An 18,861-nucleotide genomic window follows, 5' to 3' on the forward strand; every position below is an offset into this window, starting at 1 on the left:
GAAGTAGCAAAGTAAGAAAAGAAGGAGGCAAAGGGTAGGAAAAAAACGGGATTCCTTTTGTGTTATCCAGGCATGCTTGGAGGAAGAGGTCCATAAGCAGGGGTAAATATTCCTCAACCTCATAATTCTCCTTCCATTTCTATTATAAAAGTCAATATTGTAGAGGCATCTCATTCTTGGTTTAGCAGCATGGTTATTTCCATGTCTTTTTTGAATCCTCTGATTCAGCACAATAAATAAGTACCAGTATTTCTAGAGGACATGTATATTACAAGCTGCAGAGGCAAGCAGTAAAGGAAAAAGAGTAAAGGAAGACATTGCCAGTAGTACAGGTGGTGCTAAGAGTAGTGCTGCTTGGTCAGGGATACCACAATGATGGCAAAGAAAACCTCCTTTAGGGCCAAATCTAATTCTCATTGAAGGCAATAAAAGTTTTTCCACTGATTTTATTTGTAGTTGACTAGAGTCTTTGGTGCATATACTGAGATGCCATTTTCAATATAGAGAGTTAAGATTTACTGCTTAATAAATCAATCAAGCTTCTGAGCTTATTTTGTAAATTATTTGTATCAAACTGCTATGGAAAAAATGATACATAACCACTACATCACATAAATGATACAGAAACAAATGTTGCTAATGTTCACTTAGTAAACAACTTACACACAATTCCCCCTTCCCGCCCCTTCTTCCCCACCCATTATCTTTTTAATTTGCTGCACTTGTTCAGTGTAGAAACTAAAAGAGTTGCGAAGGCTGAACCAATGAAATTTAAAATAAAACTTTGGGACAGAGTGGCCTACATCCCTTTTTACTGATTTTAGTAAATAATTCTTGCTTTTTGGCAGTATCTTCATCACTAACATGCTATCAATGATACAGCCATCGCTTCTCCCCTGTGAATCAGTCATCAGCCAAGACCTTCTATATTGCGTGCTCTCGAGGGCAAAGGCTATTTGTTGATTTTTATGAACATCATTGTCTTCCAATTACTTTTAGAGAGAGAATTCCTGTAGTCATTGCCTCATAAAAGTGCCAGTAGCATATAAAATATACTCAGAGTAGACAGAGCAGATATTTGAGGGCAGATAGCTAAGATATCGTATTGCAACTTTACTCATTGCTGGCAATACCCTTTTCTTATTGTGCCAAGGAAAGGCTCATTATTTTGGGTGAATAATATTTTCATTCAGATGTGGTTCCAACTATAGAGAAACAGGCAATGAAGATTTAACAGGAACCACAGCTTGTGTCTTCATCAGACCAAAATAAAGAAGTCGTTCCTGGAGAGTTTTTGGATGGTGTTGCATAGGACTCAGAGATAGTGATGGATATATTTGTGAATATCTTTCCCTTCATCCTTTTTTGTGCTCCTGATTTTCAACTATATTCCCAGCCATTGTTTTGATTTCCTCCCTCATTATAGAGGAAATTTCTCTTCCTTGTTTCCAATGTCACTCTGTCCAAAATTATTGCCGCAGTCATTGAAGAGAATGTTGTGACACTGCACTATTTTGGCTTTACTCCTCCAGAAAGACACAACTAGGCATGGATTTAGACTGTGGGAATCTGAAGGCATGACACACATACTTCTCTGATTCCTTGATGTGCCATATGAAAATGTCTCTGACTCCTGGATGTGCGATGGTGTTGAGCATGCTTTTCACCCAGTGCACTGCTGTAGTGCATCAAGTGTTTCAAAAATAATCAAGCATATGCCACTTCTTTCCACCAAGCAATCAAATGAGAAAAGTAGATCAAGGACATTGGGATGCACCACAGGAAAAGTCTAGTCTCCAAAAAATGCAATGCTCCAATGCTCACCAGGTTTTCTACAAAACCCAGTAAAACATAGATTAATCTTCTGCTACTACATGCCAGATCAACTTAAGTAGCATACATTGTTACAGGGTTACTCATTCACCGCTGTTTGTGGCTTTAATAGTTGCGCAAGCAGGTACCAGGTAGAACTCTTACGGTGAGAACACCGAGGTTGAGTTGGGACTAGATTCCTTTGTTTTTCAAGCAATTATAAGGTGCAATGGGGGAGAAAGAATGAACGTTAGCACCATGGGCAGCCATCAGTAGGTTTCCCACATCCTAATATTTCTTTGATAAGTCAAAGACTCTAACTATCCTAAACACAGCTGAGGTGTAAAATGTCCATCTTTAATTGACCATGGGGGACAATTTCACAGGCACAAATAGCAGTTAAGCATCTAACCCCCACTAATTTTCAATGGGAGTTAGGTGATTAATTAGTATTTGCCCCTTCCCTCCCTCACACATGATTTGCCTTGTGTGACAGGCAGGTCAGAGCAAGAAAGGACTTTGCCCTTACAGGTAAAGCTTAAACACCTTTTGATGCAAACTTAATCGTAAAACAGAAGAGTAAATGTAAAGAATGCCCTGACTCTTGTGACAGCCAAACCAAGGTCTAAAGTGTGTCTCATTTCAGCCAAGATCCAGAGAATAAGAGGAAAACCCTGTTCTCACTTCCCACCTACATCTGTCCGCTCTATCCTTCTTCATAGAGATCTTCCATGCTACGCTCAACCCCATGAGCCTCCACAACACTTCCCACTCTAGTGTGCCTGAGGATCAGGATTAATTAACCCCATTCACAGATAGCCTATTCCTGGACAGCCACATATTAAGGGGAGGCAAATGTGGTCCTTCCTCTAGCCACAGTAGCACGGTCAATTCCTGCCCTGCCAGCCTCTGGGTGGCATCACTACACTCTGCCACAGTCCATTAGCAAAGGCAATACATTCAAGGGAGATTGATAAAGATCTAAGTTATGTCCACACAGCCTCTACAGCACATGCATTGTAACATGAGGCTTTTCAAACCTGCCTATGGCAGGGTGCTGTTGTGTTTTTTTCCATCTTCAGACACTATTACCCTGGGATCAAATCTTCTCTTCTAGCATTTGCCTCTGCCATTCCCTAGGCCATTCAGCTGCTCCAGACTTAAAAGGGATGACTGTGTTACACCACCCCTGCAATACAATGTGACCCTTGTTCACAAACCTGCTTCATGTTAGTTCCATGAGAGGATGAACTCAGTCTGCCACCAGACAAGTTATCAAGAGAAGAGGAAAAGCACACAGTGTGGTGGCTTAGGCCCATTTTTTGTCACCTGTGAGAATCCAAGCTTTAGTATCAGTATCGCATAGGAACTTGTATCTTGTATACTCAATGGGACACTTTTGGGAGGAAAAGTAAGGTCTTCGGGATATTTCCTCTCTTGTAAGTGCAAATTCCATCAGCTCCAAAACCCTTCACCTTTGCAACTGCAAATGGAAAGGACAACTTGTTCACTGCCAGAGTTTTTGGATAGTTTTTACTGAATTATTTGCTCTTTCAAGTGCTTTGAAACTACCAGTTGTGCACTGTGTCAGATGCTGCCTTGTATCTTCCACACTTTCCATGCCGCTAACAAAACAAGGCAAAGAGGTTATACGTATTTACAGGAATAGAACTGTGTAATTACAGGAGTGAACCTGGGTTAGAATGTCACTCTCTTTTGGGGAAATATATGCCCTCAACCCTATTGCCTGCCTCATTTCCGTCTCATCCGTAATACAAGGGTACAATGAGAAGGAGCACAGTGTAGATTCTTTTGCTTCTAATTTGACAGTATGTCATATTCCAGGTTGGAGGTAAAACTCCTCAGACCTGCTGCTCTACTTTTTTCCAACTCCCCTGATCATACTGTACTACCCACTACCTGCTGCCTTGTGGACCTTCCTCACCAGCCTCAGCTGTGCTCCTCTCCTGCTGTTGCCATGCCATCCACATACCTTTGCTGCACCTACTGTGCTATCTACCACTGTCCCCCTTGTGCTGCTGTTATGTCATTTCCACTCCCTGCTGAATTTTCCCACCCAACTCATTGCCTTAGAGCAAACCTATTTATGGTGGATAAAAACTTCACATTTCACAGAAACTATTCTAAAAGGGGGTGGAGCTAAGTGGTCAGAAACATGAGAAGGAAGATGACTGTAGCAGCTGAGTTTTGAATAGAGTAAAGGGAGTGCTAGGGAGAGGGGTGTCTAAGTCACAATGTCTCTCAGGACTACTCTTGGCATGGTGCAGCTTAGAAACCTTGATCAGGAATGTACCTAAAGCCAGAATCCAGCTCTTAAATAACAGATTCTGATAAAAGAAACAGATACAATAAAACCAGTGCCAGCTCCAGCGTTTTTGCCACCCCAAGTGGTGAAAAAAAAATAACCCCATCGAGCTGCCGCCAAAGTGCCACCGAGGAGCAAGACAGCGAGTGAAGGACCCGCCGCCGAATTGCCGTCTATCCGGAGCGGGCCGATTGAGCTGCCACCGAAGTGCCGCCGCCGCCGCTCGGGATGTGCCACCCCGACAACGGACGCACTGCCGCCCCTTTCCATTGGCCGCCCCAGGCACCTGCTTCCTTCGCTGGTGCCTGGAGCCGGCCCTGAATAAAACACACCAAAGAGAACTGACAACCCCAGTGATAGTACTTCTCCTGCTTTAATATTTTATTAGGAAGAGGAAGTGGAAGGCATCAGTATTGACAGAGATTAAGCAGATTTAAAACTAAAGCAATCTGTTTGTCCAATGTACTGTGAGGGAAAGTTGGTGGTGCATGCTAAATGGTAAATAATAAAATCTAATTGCCACATAAATGTGTGTGGTAATCCATCTCCCATAGAATCTACCCTATGCCAATTACTTCACACTGGGGGGAGGTGGTTATGCTGTGTGGGGGGGATGAGGTGTTCAAGCATTCCAAATGCCCTTTATTGTATTCATGCACTCAACACACCTGTAAATTGCATACAACTAAAACCCATACAAAATACCATGAAGTAGTCTTTTCATGCTATACGGTATCCAGATTTCCCTTCCTGTTTCCTGTAGACAGTTCATCCATAATCGTTCACTCACTCTCTATTTGACAGCAAACACTTAATACTAGCCCATTTTATGCTTTCAAGATGTACACAAAAAGGGATTCCTCTGTATGTAGATCATCCCTGTCCAGTTGAAAGAGGGATTTTCAGGGATTGGTCATCTCTCCAGAACTCTTCCCCCTTCCTAGGGCTTCACATGGTCCCCTACATAGACTATTAAGCAGTTATCAGATGTTAAAAAGCTTTGCCACTCTGAATGTGTACTGGGACTGAATCTGATAGAAGTGAAAGGCTTAGTATCCTATTACCAAACCCCTCACCCATCCAATTGCCTTCCAATAATCTATGAAAACTATTACATGAATCAGCTACTACTGCAATGAGGCTGCTTAGTCAGCACTCCAGGACCCTTTAAGGGAGTTACAAAGTACTACTAGTACTGCATATTTTGAAGAAAAGATTTGGAAGGTTCCCCTCAGAGAATTCAAGGAGTAGGTTAAAAAAAATCTAGCTCAGATAAGCTTGAACCAAGTTCATGGGTTTATTTAAAGATGGGAAAAAACTGTCAATTCTTGGGGGAAGGGTTTTAGGCCATGACTGCAGACAGACAGACAGACAGACCTCCTGAAAAGGTTCAGATACTGGTAATTAGGATACATTTTAATAACCTCTTAGATGCATTTCAAAGCTTTTGAGGTTCACACATTACTGGTATAAAACTATGGATTTGGGTATTTCAGAAGGCTTCAGAGGACAGTATCCAGACCACTTAAACCAGCTGGGTGCTGAGTAGATGAGTTAGGGGGTGGGGGACAAAGGAAAGGAATTTCCACAGTGTGACAAAGTTCTGTCCTTGACTCCGTGGGTCCTGCGTTTCCTGATGGATTTTGCTAGCCTCAGAGGCTCACTGTGACCCTCCGCATAGCCCTTCTCTCTCTAAAGGCAAGGGTCACAGTCTACTGAGCCATTTTCATCATAAGCCAGGAAGGGAGATGAGGAGAAGCAACCCTCCCTCGCACAGTCTCTGTTGTCTCTCAGTATCAGTGATTAATCAGGGAGGGGAGGGGGGAACCCAAGCCCACCCTCTACTCCGGGCTCCAGCCCAGGGACCCTAAAATTAGCAGCTATGGAAGCTGACTTTTTGGAAATAGGACGTGTACAATTCCCTGGGCCACTTCCCCACAGCAGCCCCCACTCAATATTTTCTTCACAATTACCTCAGGGCATCCTTTCTTGCACCTGATATAGATTTGTACTGCTTCGTTCCTCCAACAGCACAGCTCCCTCCTATAGCTCCTGACACCCACCCCTCACTGACTAACGGGGAGACTTTGAACTAGTTCCAGCCAGCCCTTGATTGGCTTGAGGTGTCCCAATCAATCTAGCTATCTCCACTGCCTTCTAGAAGGATCTTAATTGGCCCCAGGTGTCTTGATTAACCTGGAGCAACTGCCATTTGGTTACCATGGTACCAGGGATTTGTTTAGCCTGGGGCTAACATACCTGTTCCTCACTACCTTACTGTAGCCATCTGGCCTTGTCCCATCACACCAGCTACAGAGCAGCTGCAGAATTGTACTGCAGAGGCTCTGCAGTGTAGCCAACTATAGAGATTTTATTGAGACTATCCTGATTTTTGGTGATTTTCTTAAATCCCTAGCTTCTGGATTCATTTGATTAGATGAGTATCTCAGCTTTGATAAAAGCACAAGTTTCTAGTCATCACAGCTTTAGAAAAAAGCTTGAAAAAGTGACCCCCTAAAGGCTCAAACACTAGAAGATCATAGAATCATAGAATATTAGGGTTGGAAGAGACTTCAGAAGGTCATCTAGTCCAATCCCCTGCTCAAAACAGGACCAACATCAACTAAATCATCTCAGCCAGGGCTTTGTCAAGCCAGGCCTTAAAAACCTCTAAGAATGGAGATTCCACCACCTCCCTAAGTAACCCATTCCAGTGCTTCACCACCCTCCTAATGAAATAGTGTTTCCTAATATCCAACCTAGACCTCCCCCACTGCAACTTGAGACCATTGCTTCTTATTCGGTCATCTGCCACCACTGAGAACAGCCTAGCTACATCCTCTTTGGAACCCCCCCTTCAGGTAGTTGAAGGCTTCTATCAAATCCCCCCTCACTCTTCTCTTCTGCAGACTAAATAACCCCAGTTCCTGCAGACTCTTCTCAAAGGAGGTGGTGGAATCTGTATCCTTAGAGGTTTTTAAGGCCTGGCTTGAGAAAACCCTGGCTGGGAAGGTTTAGTTGGTGTTGTCCTGCTTTGAGCAGGGGATTGGAGTAGATGACCTCCTGAGGACTCTTCCAACCCTAATAGTCTATGATTCTAAGTCATCTGCCCCCGCCACCAAATAATTTTCATTGCCCTCCGTTGGACTTTCTCCAATTTGTCCACATCCCTTCTGTAGTGGGGGACCAAAACTGGATGGGACCAAAAATACTCCAGGTGTGGCCTCACCAGTGCCGAATAGAGGGGAATAATCACTTCCCTCATTCTGCTGGCAATATTCCTACTAATACAGCCCGATATCAAATCAAAAGAACCATGAAATTAGTATTTTTATAAACTCATGGTTCTTATGCCAATCTTATTATTTTTGTGGGGGCCAACTAATGATTTCTGAATGCTTGGCATTAGTAATACTTCAAGTGTAGACCAATGGCTGGAGTAGCTTTCATTCACCTGCACACTATGGCATGGCATCCCTTCTGCCTCGCCGGACTTAGCGCTCCCTCCTCTGCCACGGACAGGGCCTGGGGTAAATCAGCCCCTCCGCCCCCACTCTGGAGCGTATCTGTCTTCCCTCTTTGGGGTTTGTTTCTCAGAGCCTTCCCAGTAGGCCTCAGCGCAGGCCTGAGGAGTGCTCCTCTGTCAAACAAAGGGAAAAAGTCTATAACGCACTGAAACAAAAGGGCCCCTCACTGGGCAGGTGTTGTCCTGTTACTGGCCCTGGGGTGTCAGTCCTTCCCCTAAACAGGCACTGGGTGTTGGGTGTCTCCCCTATGGACACCGTCTGAGTAGGTAGTAGCATAGGGTTTCCATGGCCCACTTTACAGCCAGGCATTTCTTCTCTACCACTTCATACCTTTGTTCTCTGTAGAGGAGTTTCCTACTAAGGAATAGGACTGGATGTTCTTCCTCTCCTAGCATTTGAGAAAGTATGGTTCCCAATCTGACCTCGGAGGCATCCGTTTGTAGTACAAACTCTTTCTCAAAGTCTGGCACTACTAGTACTGAATTACTACAGAAGGTGGTCCTCAGATCTGTAAATGCTTCTTCAGCAGCATTGGTCCATTTCACTATTCTGGGCCTTGGGCTTTTATCAGGTTCGTCAACAGGCAGGTGAATCAGGTTGAACAGTTGTGACCTCGGCACCTTACCATCCTAGTACCTCCACTCATGGAACCTCTGGATCTTACCAGGATCTCTGCCTTCAACTGGAGGTAATCTGTGACTGCTTCTGCTGCCAGGTCATAGTAGACCTTCTGGGCTTCCCCCCACAGGAAAGGGGCAAGATGTTGGCCCACTGGTCTCGGGGCCAGGCCTCACATAGGGCCGTTCTCTCAAAGGTGAGAAGGTACGCCTCCACATCATCTTCCACCGTCATCTTTTGCAGGTAACTGCTGGCCCTTAGGGGTCGCATCTCATTAAGGCAATGTGTCAGAGTGGTCAGGGCCTTCAGCTAGCTCATGATCTCCTGCAGGGTGGCTCGATCCTGGGCTTCCTGGCTTATCAGCAGCTGATTCGTCTCCTGTTATAGTCGTACTGACTCCTGTTGGGCAGTCATCTGAGTCCTGGTAGCCTCTTGTTGTGCTGCCATGTCCTACACCAGAGCCCTCACAATGTTATCCATTTTAAGGGGGTGGATTTACCTTGCCCTGGAATGGTTCTCAGCGCCAATGCAATCCCACCCCTGACACCACGTGTGACCCCTTCTGCCTCGCCGGACTTAACACTCCCTCCTCTGCCAGGGACAGGGCCTGGGGTAAATCATCCCCCCACTCGGGAGCATGTCTGTCTTCCCTCTTCAGGATTTGTTTCTCAGAGCCTTCCCAGTAGGCCTCGGGCCAGGCCTGAGGAGTGCTCCTCTGCCAAAGGGAAAAAGTCTATAACACACTGAAACGAAAGGATAATACCTTTCCCTGGGCCCCTCACTGGGGCAGGTGTTGTCCTGTCACTGGCCCCAGGGTTTTGGTCCTTCCCCTAAAAAGGCACTGGGTTTTGGGTGTCTCCCCTATGGGGAGGAGCGCAGTCTCTCACACTGGAGAAACTTATTTCCCTGCTGCCTACAGCCTTGCAGCAGTTTGTCTCCCGTCTCTCCCCACAGCAGGTTTCAGGCAGCCCTTAATTGCACTCAGGTGTTCCTAACTGACCTGAAGTAACACAGGTCAATTAGGGTCACACACTCTCAATGGAAAGCAGAAATGGATTATAGCAAATCCTCAGGCCACACGCTTGACTTCCTTGCCTACACATGGAGAATACCACAAAGTGGGATTCTACACTGCACAGGAACTACGCATCTCTTAACTCCTACCCCACTTCCCCTACACATGTCAGTCACACTGGTTCCACTGTCATGGTACATTCTGTAACTAGGAAAGCACTGGCAGGGTTCGTCACTGTATTTGGGGACCTTAGATTTTAGGGGATAGGAGGTGAGTCAGGTTATGAAGAAATATGGAGGATGACATCTCACCCAGGTAACAGTATCTGGAATTCTGCCTCTAGAAAAAAAAAGCTATTTCTGCATGAAGAGTTCACATCCCTCTGGCAAGGTCACTGGAATTAACTTATGCATGTTGATTTGGGAAAAGTTCATGGCTAATGCTTGTTCATTTGTACAAGTTTTCATTTTTAAATAAAATATTGTTCTTTGCTTTTCAACAAAGCATTGGGTCTCAGGCTACTTCTACACTACCTAGGGTGTGATTCCTAGGTCTCAGACCCACTCATGCTAGCTCTCATCGAGGCAGCATTCTAAAAATAGTACTGTAACTGCAGTAGTATGGGCAGTGGTGAGTGGTGGCATGGGCTAACTGCTCTGAGTACATACCCACAGGGTTCAAACCGGTTTGTATGTGGGCAACCAGTCTGTGCTGCCACTGTCCTGTGCTACCACAGCTTCACTGCTATTTTTGGCCTGCTAGCTTGATGTGAGATACACAAGTAAATTTACGGAAACCAGTTCCAAGTGTAGATGTAGCCTTCATAAATGGGAAAGACCACTGCTATTGACAGAGACCTTGTGAGAAGGAGAAATACTTAATGTGGCAAAATTAATATAGGGCTGATTACAGGAACAAATGTTGTAGAAAATTGATATCACTTCAGGTTCAATTTCCACTGCTAGAACAATTCACTTTTCCATTAACAAGATGGTTTAGTTCATCCTTGCAAAATTCTATCTACTCTATCCACTCACCCAGCATGGGTAACATATTTTGACAGCCAAGTAAAATATTATTAGGTTATTTCATTATCACCAGTCATCATAGTAAAAGATGTAGATTTGTGCACACATGGGCTACTAAATCTTCATAGCAAGTTTGAAAGGATGTTTTAATTGCTAAGTAGGGGCATTGGGACAAATATATACATCTCTGAAATCACTGGAGTTACACCAGTGGTGAATTTGACCAGTTTCCTTTCAGATGTTTCAGACTGTAGGCTGTCCCAGATTGTTAAAGAGGCAGAAGAGAAGGAAAATGAAAGCAGACACATTGCAAAATCATATGAAGACACAGATGACAGAGAGCCTGAGCTGAAGCAAGGATGGAGGCATGAAGCACCCAAGCTATCCATGAGATACCCTTGAGGCTGCACAAGTAGCTCAGGCAGATGCAGGTCAATGTCAAACTGATCTGAGCTGGAACAAAATGTTTCAACATTTCTGAATCAAAATTTATTCCAACTTTTCATTCTGGAAAAAAAAAAGACATTTCAACTTTTTGTCCCGATTTTGGATGAAAGCGAATGTTGAAGTATTGGAATTTCTTATGGTGAAGTAATTCTAATTTTTGGCATAAAATGTTAACGTCAGGGTCAAGCATAATGCCGAGATTATGCACAGTAGAGGCAAATGGGTGGTTAAAGTTTAGGCGAGAAAGAGGAGACAGAGTTATGTTTGAGGATGTACATTTGCTTTTGAAGCATTTAATAGAAAGAGGCTGAGACAAAACCATGAGTTGGATTTATCAACACAGGCAAAAGCTGGAGACAAAGGAGTTACAAAAGGCAGTGGTGCTGGAACAATTTGTATAGTGGTGGTGCTGAGAGCCATTGAATCAAACTAAACCATGTATATGATGGAAACCACTTCAAGGCAGCGGGTGCAGCAGCACCCCCAGCACTCCGAGTTCCAGCGCCTATGACTAAAGGTGTTGAAAAATGTATAGTTGAATGAGGACAACATTTTCCTTTGGCAGCAGTAAGGGACCCTGCAAATGATGGACCCTCAGTTACACCCAGGCAACCCCTCAACTTCACTAAGATTGTTGAATTATTTTAAACACAGCAGGTTGGTCACCCAAACTTGCATGGCTTCTGAGAGCACAATGTCAGGTAGAGGAAACAAAGAGGAACAAAAGTATATTTAGAGAAGAACTTTGAAACCTTTAAATTGTGACCTGGTCTTTATGAGTGTGTGAACCATATGAGCTATACTGAAAACAGGATAGGGAGTATAACCAAAAAACTCACACTGAAGAAACCTTTGCTGTAACTCTGCAGGTATGCATGCCTGAATTATGCTGCTTTTGTTGTTAAGACTCATTTCTCTTCATAGGCTATCTGTTATAATTGTACATACAAACACAAGAACAGATCAGAATAATGAGGCATTAACCCAGTCTGCTCATTTTCTCTTCTAAAAGAAATAACCCATCTATTCGATTCTAAGCACACTAATACCTCTCCATCTCCTGTTTTGTTGTTTACTTGAATATCCAGCAGTTGATGGATATTATGACTATGTCTACACTATGGAATTTAACAAAAAAATTTCAACCAGTGCTTAGCTTCCATTCAGCTGAACTGGTGTCAGAACTGGTGGGGGCCAAGGTATATACAAGCTTCCCATGGGCAAGCACTTTTGTACACATTAGTGTTCCTGCTAGTGCTAACTCCAATTAAGTTGAACTGGTGGTAGAACCAGTGGAAGTTTGGCTGTTCTTAACATGTACAATCAAGTCAGCAGGACTACTCATCTGAGTCATGTTAAACAGATGCATAAGTGTTTGCAGGATCAGCATGTAATACGATAGAGGAGTGCTATTGTCATTTAAAAGAAATAAAGAATGGTATGGAAGAATAATTCAAAGGAAATAAAAAAAGAAAGAGGAAATACCAGTGAAATGTAACTGGGCTTTCCCATTATAGAATGCCCAGTCTCCTATTTGACTTGTTAAAATTCATCAGCTTTATGAAACAAAACAAACAAAACCCCCACTCACTTTATATGTCCTATATCATGATTTAATTATGCTGATGAAACAAGACATACTAATTCATTAAAAATTAAAAAAACCTCAAAAACATAGTACTGCTGGCGAGAGAAAGATTGAGAACCTGTACTATGATAGAAAGTCTGTTTGATCAAGGTCACTTACTGTATCATGAGGATTATTATTCTTTTATCCAAAGATTTTTTGCTGTGTGGCAAATTACATAAAACTTCCACCAAAAAGTCAGTGTCTAATATAATTCACCTCCCTAGTTTAAAATGTTGATACACTTTTATACTTCTTAGTATTTGTGAATTGAAAATCTGCAGCCTCAAAGTTAGCAAATCCATGAGCAATGGATGTGTTTGCATGCAAAGAGAATATTGTGGAATTTCAAATGTGACCAAAACAAAGGAATGTTGGATTTCATAGTCTATCCTGTCAGGAGCATTTATCTTTTCATGAATACACCAAGCAGCATATTTTGTGACATAATAGTGCCCTCTAGTGTCTTATTAAGTATATATCTTTATATTAGTATCAACTAATTTTTATAAAGTAACATAACAAAAAATCAACAACACTATATCTGAACAATATTAAGATGCAGCTGGATACAATAAAATAAGTAAAACATGTTTAACTTCTCTTATCAGCTCATGACAATATGCATATTCCAAGTTGTATCTGTTTAATATACTGTCAAAATCTGCTTTTATAGCCAGATATATATTCTCTCTCTCTGTCACACACACACACTTGCAGAGCCAGTATAGCTGTGGAAAAACAAGCTGGATTTTCTTCTGCTTCTTTCTTCAACAATAACTTTGAAAATCTGATTCTGATTCTGAATTGTAATTGTCCATAATTAGAGCAAAGATATAGAAAGCAGAAAGAACAGTTTGATTTTCAAATGCCCCAATGAAGCTTCAGAGCTAGCAATTAGAAAATCTTGATTAGACTTGTAAACAAAGCATTTTTGATAAGGAAGCCACTGATGGGAAAGTGAAATATCAAACGTGAAATATCATAAAATCCACAGTAATTACCAAGGTCAGCTCATTATCTTTAACTCAGAAGGTGGTTAAAAGAAAATGCAGCGAGCTCAAGATGGAATATTAATATCAACTTTGAATTTCCTGCATTTTGCCAATTAGTATCATAAGCTGAATGTTAAGAAATGTAGATTTCTTCATCTTAATGTATTAGTTTTGTGTCTCCTAATATATTTTTTATATAAAAAGTTATAAAATATAGACTATTCTACCATGAAATCAGAATGAATTTTCTTGGTTATATACAATTTGTAGAAAATTTTAAAAAATACATCTTTACACATTCTTTCAAATATGCATTGTATTCATCTTACCCTAATTGATTCCTTGAGACCTATTCTTGCCAATCGAATTACTATTCAGTTCACTCACTCACACAAAATTTGGTTGACAAGATTATCTTTAAAACAGTTATATATTTAAATGAGATCTGTACCTACACAAATGTACACATATATTTAATGTGGCAGGCATCTGATATTTCAAAATGTTACTTTTATTTGAGAATTAGCACAAAACTGTGCTTTTCATGCAAGATATTATACCAAATTATAAGAATTAGCATGTGACTGAACAGAGCACTCAGGGTAATACAGTATTTACTTCCCTCATTTACAAGCGCTAGTAAACAGGCTTTACGGAAAATACTAAATAACAGGCTTCAGGTCAGAATTTCTCCCAAACCACAAGTAAGGACAGGGCAGTTTTATAATGTCACTAAGCTTCTACTCCAGCTCTTGGACTGTGCTCTCTGTGAGTGTTTGTGGCATCTAGGACTGAGGAAAGAATTTTTAGAATTCTACAGTGAGGATGTGATTCTCAATTTAATTGTATAGACTTTTAGAGTAATTTCTATAGACTTATTTAATTCCTATAGACCCTTATTGCTTTCATCCTTATTAATTTCAGCTATTGGATTTTTTTCCACAGGGTCCTAAAGCCTTGTGTTCTTTTCACTCTCTTGTCTTTCTGCCTAGTGTAAAGTTGAAATTTTTTCTCTACATTTTTGGTCTTACATAACCATGCAAAATTACTGAATTGAGAGTGTAAGAATAATGAGAAGAAACTGATTTCACGTGGACATATTAATTATTATCAGTTATAGTAATCTTTATATAGCACCATAAACTTAAATTACTCTTGACAAATATAACTATCCATCTGCAAAGTATCCCACCACACATTACACAAGAATTATTGTACTTACTTTTGAGGTCTAAGTTTCTGGCTCCTGCTGTGCTTTGTGTTGTGATTTTAGTGTCAATCTTCACAGTATGAAGATTATTGGTATCCCGCGATATCATCACATTGTGCCACTGATTGTCATTCAGAGGTTTATTAGAACTTCCTTTGATGAGATTTGCACCATTTCCCAAATCAAACACATAATGTAAATACCTGGATAAAGAACATTTTTTTAAAAAGTTAGTTTTTCTTGCATACCTGAGAAGGTACAAATTAGGGCACCCTATATTTTGTTTCCTTCCCCCCCCCACCCCACCCCCCCTGCAGTGTCACTGGCAAGCAAGGAGAATAACTCTGAGTATGAGGGGCTGGATTCTCAAGTGGGGTAAATGAACTTAGCTCCAGTGAAATCAACACTGACTTATGCTAGCTGAAGATCTAGCCCCAGGTTTCTAATTACTGTTGAAGCAGCAGGGTGCATTAGGATTATTTTTTGTCTATGTCCTATACAAACTATATTATTATTTGCTTTTCATATTTAACTAAGTTTCAGCCTGAAAAGAAAAAAAGATTCACAGGATGTTTACCAACCAGATTCTAAAAAAATTGGGGAAGTCAAGATTTTCAACCTAAACCTCATGATTTTAACATGTCTAAAGACTGTAAAAGAACCCAAACTATTTTGCTTATGGCACAGTTAGCTGTGTACATACCCTTTAACTAATTCAACTACAATGAAATCATTTCCATCTCCACTGTTATAGAGTATCAGTCCATCCAGTGATGTTGTTTTGAACTGGAAAAAAAGGTGCATAGATGTGTAGGCTTGTAGTGTAGCCAGTGCAACATAGCTTGCTTTTGTTTTAAAGGTGACAGGATCTGCTATGATATTCCTGAAACCAAATCTGGCATTTAGCTCACAATAATCAATGTCTCCATTTTTACATAGGTCAATGTATGCCATGCCGTTAAATGTGAGACTCTGCAGATGTCCAATGAAATTAGAGGGAACAGAGGACAGGTAGCGGCGTTCTGTTATTATTCCTGTCTCTATGTTATGGAATTCCAGTCTCGTGTGATCACCAGCCATTTGACCTTAAAACAACAATAATAAACAATGTTAATGTCTGAAATGGATGCATGTGAAGTGGTTGCAAATCCATAATAATTTTAAAACATGCAGGACTGTTACATTTTAAAAACACACAGGCTCCAAACATAAAATTATCTAAACTGATCCAAAGCCTATTAAAGTCACTCGAAGATTTTCTGTTGCCTTCAATAGGTATTGGATCAGGCCTCAATGTGCACCCCAAACATGTGCACAATAAGGCCAGGTCTACACTACAAATGTACCTTGGTATAACTATGACGCTGAGGGGTGTGAAAAATCCACACCTCTGAGGACACAGTTATATTGATCTAAACTCCAGTGTAGACAGTGCTGTGTCAACAGGAGGGCTTCTCCTCTCAACATAGCTATCACCTCTAGCAAAGGTGGATTAACTATGTCAACGGGAAAAACTGTACCCTTTTAAGCCTTAATATTGTTTGTTAATGAGATCATAGATTCTGGTTGCCTTCAGCCACCTATGCAGATTTCTTTTATCAGGAGCAAGTTTAATCTGTGTGGCATGTAGTGTATGGGACTGCAGCTGAGGCTAAATGAGATAAGAGCTAAAACCAGTCTAAAATTTTTGGGTCACGTCTGAAAAACAGTTTTTGTCACTCCTTCCCCAGGAGGCCTGGATCAACAATAACATCACACTCCCTGTCAGTACCTGACCTGAGCCAGGGAAGCTAAGATCCCAACTGTGGATCAAATTCAGTGATGAATCTGGGTCACATACCACCTGAGGCACATTGTGCATATGCAAAGAAGAAGATGACTCCCTTCCCCTCCTCCCTCAAAAGTAACTCACTATTTTCACACAAGTATCCAAAGGTATTTTGGAGCATGTTAGCAACATTCACAGCTTTATATGGTGACACCTGCCCCCACTGAAGTGAACGGGAGTTTTGCCATTGTCTTCAGTGGGTCAAGGATTTTGCCCAAAGATTTTAAAAAGCCACAAGAGATTATGATGATTATCTGCCAGGATGGGCAGGGATGGTGTCCCTAGCCTTTGTTTGCCAGAAGCTGGGAATGAACCACTTGATGATTACCTGTTCTGTTCATTCCCTCTGGGGCACCTGGCATTGGCCACTGTTGGAAGACAGGATACTTGGCTAAATGGACCTTTGGTCTGTCCCAGTATGGCTGTTCTGAGGATCTAGTCTGACCTCTTGAATAATAGAGCCTATATAGACCCTCACCCAGTAATTCCTGCATCAAACTAAATAACTTGTTGTTGAACTAGACCCTGTCATTTAGGAAATATATCCAGTCCTGATGTAAAGATTTCAAGTGATGGAGAATCTACTATATCCCTTGATGTGTTGTTCCAATGGTTAATTATCCACTTTGTATTTGTATAATTTCAACTTCCAGCCATTGCATCTTCTTATGCCTTTGCCTGCTGGATTAAAGAGCCCTCTTCCATTGGAAACCTTTTCCTTGTGTAGATACTTACAGACCCTAAACAAATCACCTATTAACTTTTATTTCAGTAAGCTAAGTTGACCAGGCTCCTTACATCTTACACTGTAGGGCATGTTTTCCAGCTTTCTTGTGGCTTTTTGAACCCTTTGCAATTTTTCCAACATATTTTTCTAAATGTGGACACCAGAAATGGATGCAGTATTCTAGTAATGGTCTCACTAATAATTCCTAATGATTGTTTGGATCATATCACAAAATGAACCAATTCATGTGCCATAAAAAGGTGTACTGGGGAATGGGAGGGTGTGGGTGAGAGGAGGTGAGGTATTCTTAGTACCCTCAGAATCCTGCTGAGGAAGCAAAGTCCAGCTTACTTGTTCTTTCCAATCTAGTCATTGGGTTACATTGGTTTATATCAGTTTATTGGTAGGCTATTTTCACAAGGAAATGAGCTAGACAATTACTGTTTTGGTTTAATCAAGGCTCAGAGTCTTCTGTACATTTGCAGTTGTTCTCCAGATCAGTGGTAGCAGTGGGGTATATACACCAATTGTGCAAAGCCAGAAGTCTGGCTCTAACAGCATACCTCCTTTGAACGTATTCCTCATGTTTTGTCAAAGAGCCTGAAAAGCAGGGTTTCAGTGGGTTTAGACAATTAGGGCAGGTAATGTCTTGCAGTTAGCCTCTTATCTGCATCCTTTCAGGTGTGCACATATGCATGGCCCAAGCCAGATTTACAGCCTACACATTTTTACATATGTCAGCTTTATGATGCACCTTGGGTGATTAATTTAAAATCTATATTTAATCAAAATGTATACCAGAGAGCTCTCAAAAGAAATTGTTAAAACAAGACAAAATCCATTTCCTTGTGCACTTTACTTACTTCCTCCACTTCATTCAGGCTGGACAGTGAAATTGAATTATTCGGATACACTTTTGTGCTTATAGTCAGTTTCACCCTCTGGCTTATGTACTTAGCACAGTGATGCAGCGTTTGGGTTTCTAGTACTACAGGAGTTGTTTTACATTTAAACAAAATAACTAAAAACCTCTTTGTAGATAATTTAAACACAATTCATAAAAAACATTTCAATCATTATTTCAATTTGTATAATCTTTTCTTACAGAGCCTTTATTCTGGGCCGATGTTACTTGACACTTTCCCTTTTAGTTTTAGTGCCTATGTCAGAAAACACACACGCACACACTGCACCACAGGCCTGCAATATATATTACCTGGCCCATACACAGACTTGTAAGGCCTTTCAAAGTTTTCCAGCCTGCCTTTCCTGCACTCAAGCACACAGGATGAAATTTACTTCACTTGCAAAATAACTAGGCTCAGCTCTGACCCTGCACTACTTAAGTGGATGTTTTGCATTGATTTCAATGGGTACAGGATCCAACAGTCAAAGGATGCTGCTACACATGTGAAGTTTACACAGCCAGAGACACAGGGTGAAATCCATCTATGTGTTGGGGTCAATACATGTAAAAGTGAATTCCTCAAGCCCTCTTGATTTGCCTTGGCCCACCTTCCTCATCACTCTGTATGCTAGTCCAGACACTCCTCTTGAGGAACACAAAGAACTGAAAACCCATATTGATCAACTACAGAGCTACTACTGGCTCAACAACTACAAATAAAGGTCTTCTGGTGCCTTATGAAAACTATGAAAAACATTCTGTCTTGCTGCTGGCAGTGAGGTTCATTATTTATT

General features: G+C 41.4%; 1 protein-coding gene across 23 annotated transcripts in view; it reads right to left on the minus strand.

Moving 5' to 3' along the window:
- The window catches only part of NRXN1 (neurexin 1), a 1,212,452-nt gene that overhangs the window by 582,352 nt on the left and 611,239 nt on the right, over window positions 1-18,861 (minus strand). For all 23 annotated transcript variants that reach the window (XM_034764365.1, XM_034764364.1, XM_034764372.1 and 20 more), the window contains 2 exons: window positions 15,309-15,690; window positions 14,618-14,808 (listed from right to left, as the gene is read on the minus strand). In XM_034764365.1, coding sequence (XP_034620256.1) covers window positions 14,618-14,808; window positions 15,309-15,690 — 573 coding nt within the window. The remainder of the gene's footprint in view (window positions 1-14,617; window positions 14,809-15,308; window positions 15,691-18,861) is intronic.

Source organism: Trachemys scripta, chromosome 3 (assembly GCF_013100865.1).
Source record: "Trachemys scripta elegans isolate TJP31775 chromosome 3, CAS_Tse_1.0, whole genome shotgun sequence".
In the NCBI taxonomy this organism is placed as follows: Eukaryota; Metazoa; Chordata; order Testudines; family Emydidae; genus Trachemys; species Trachemys scripta.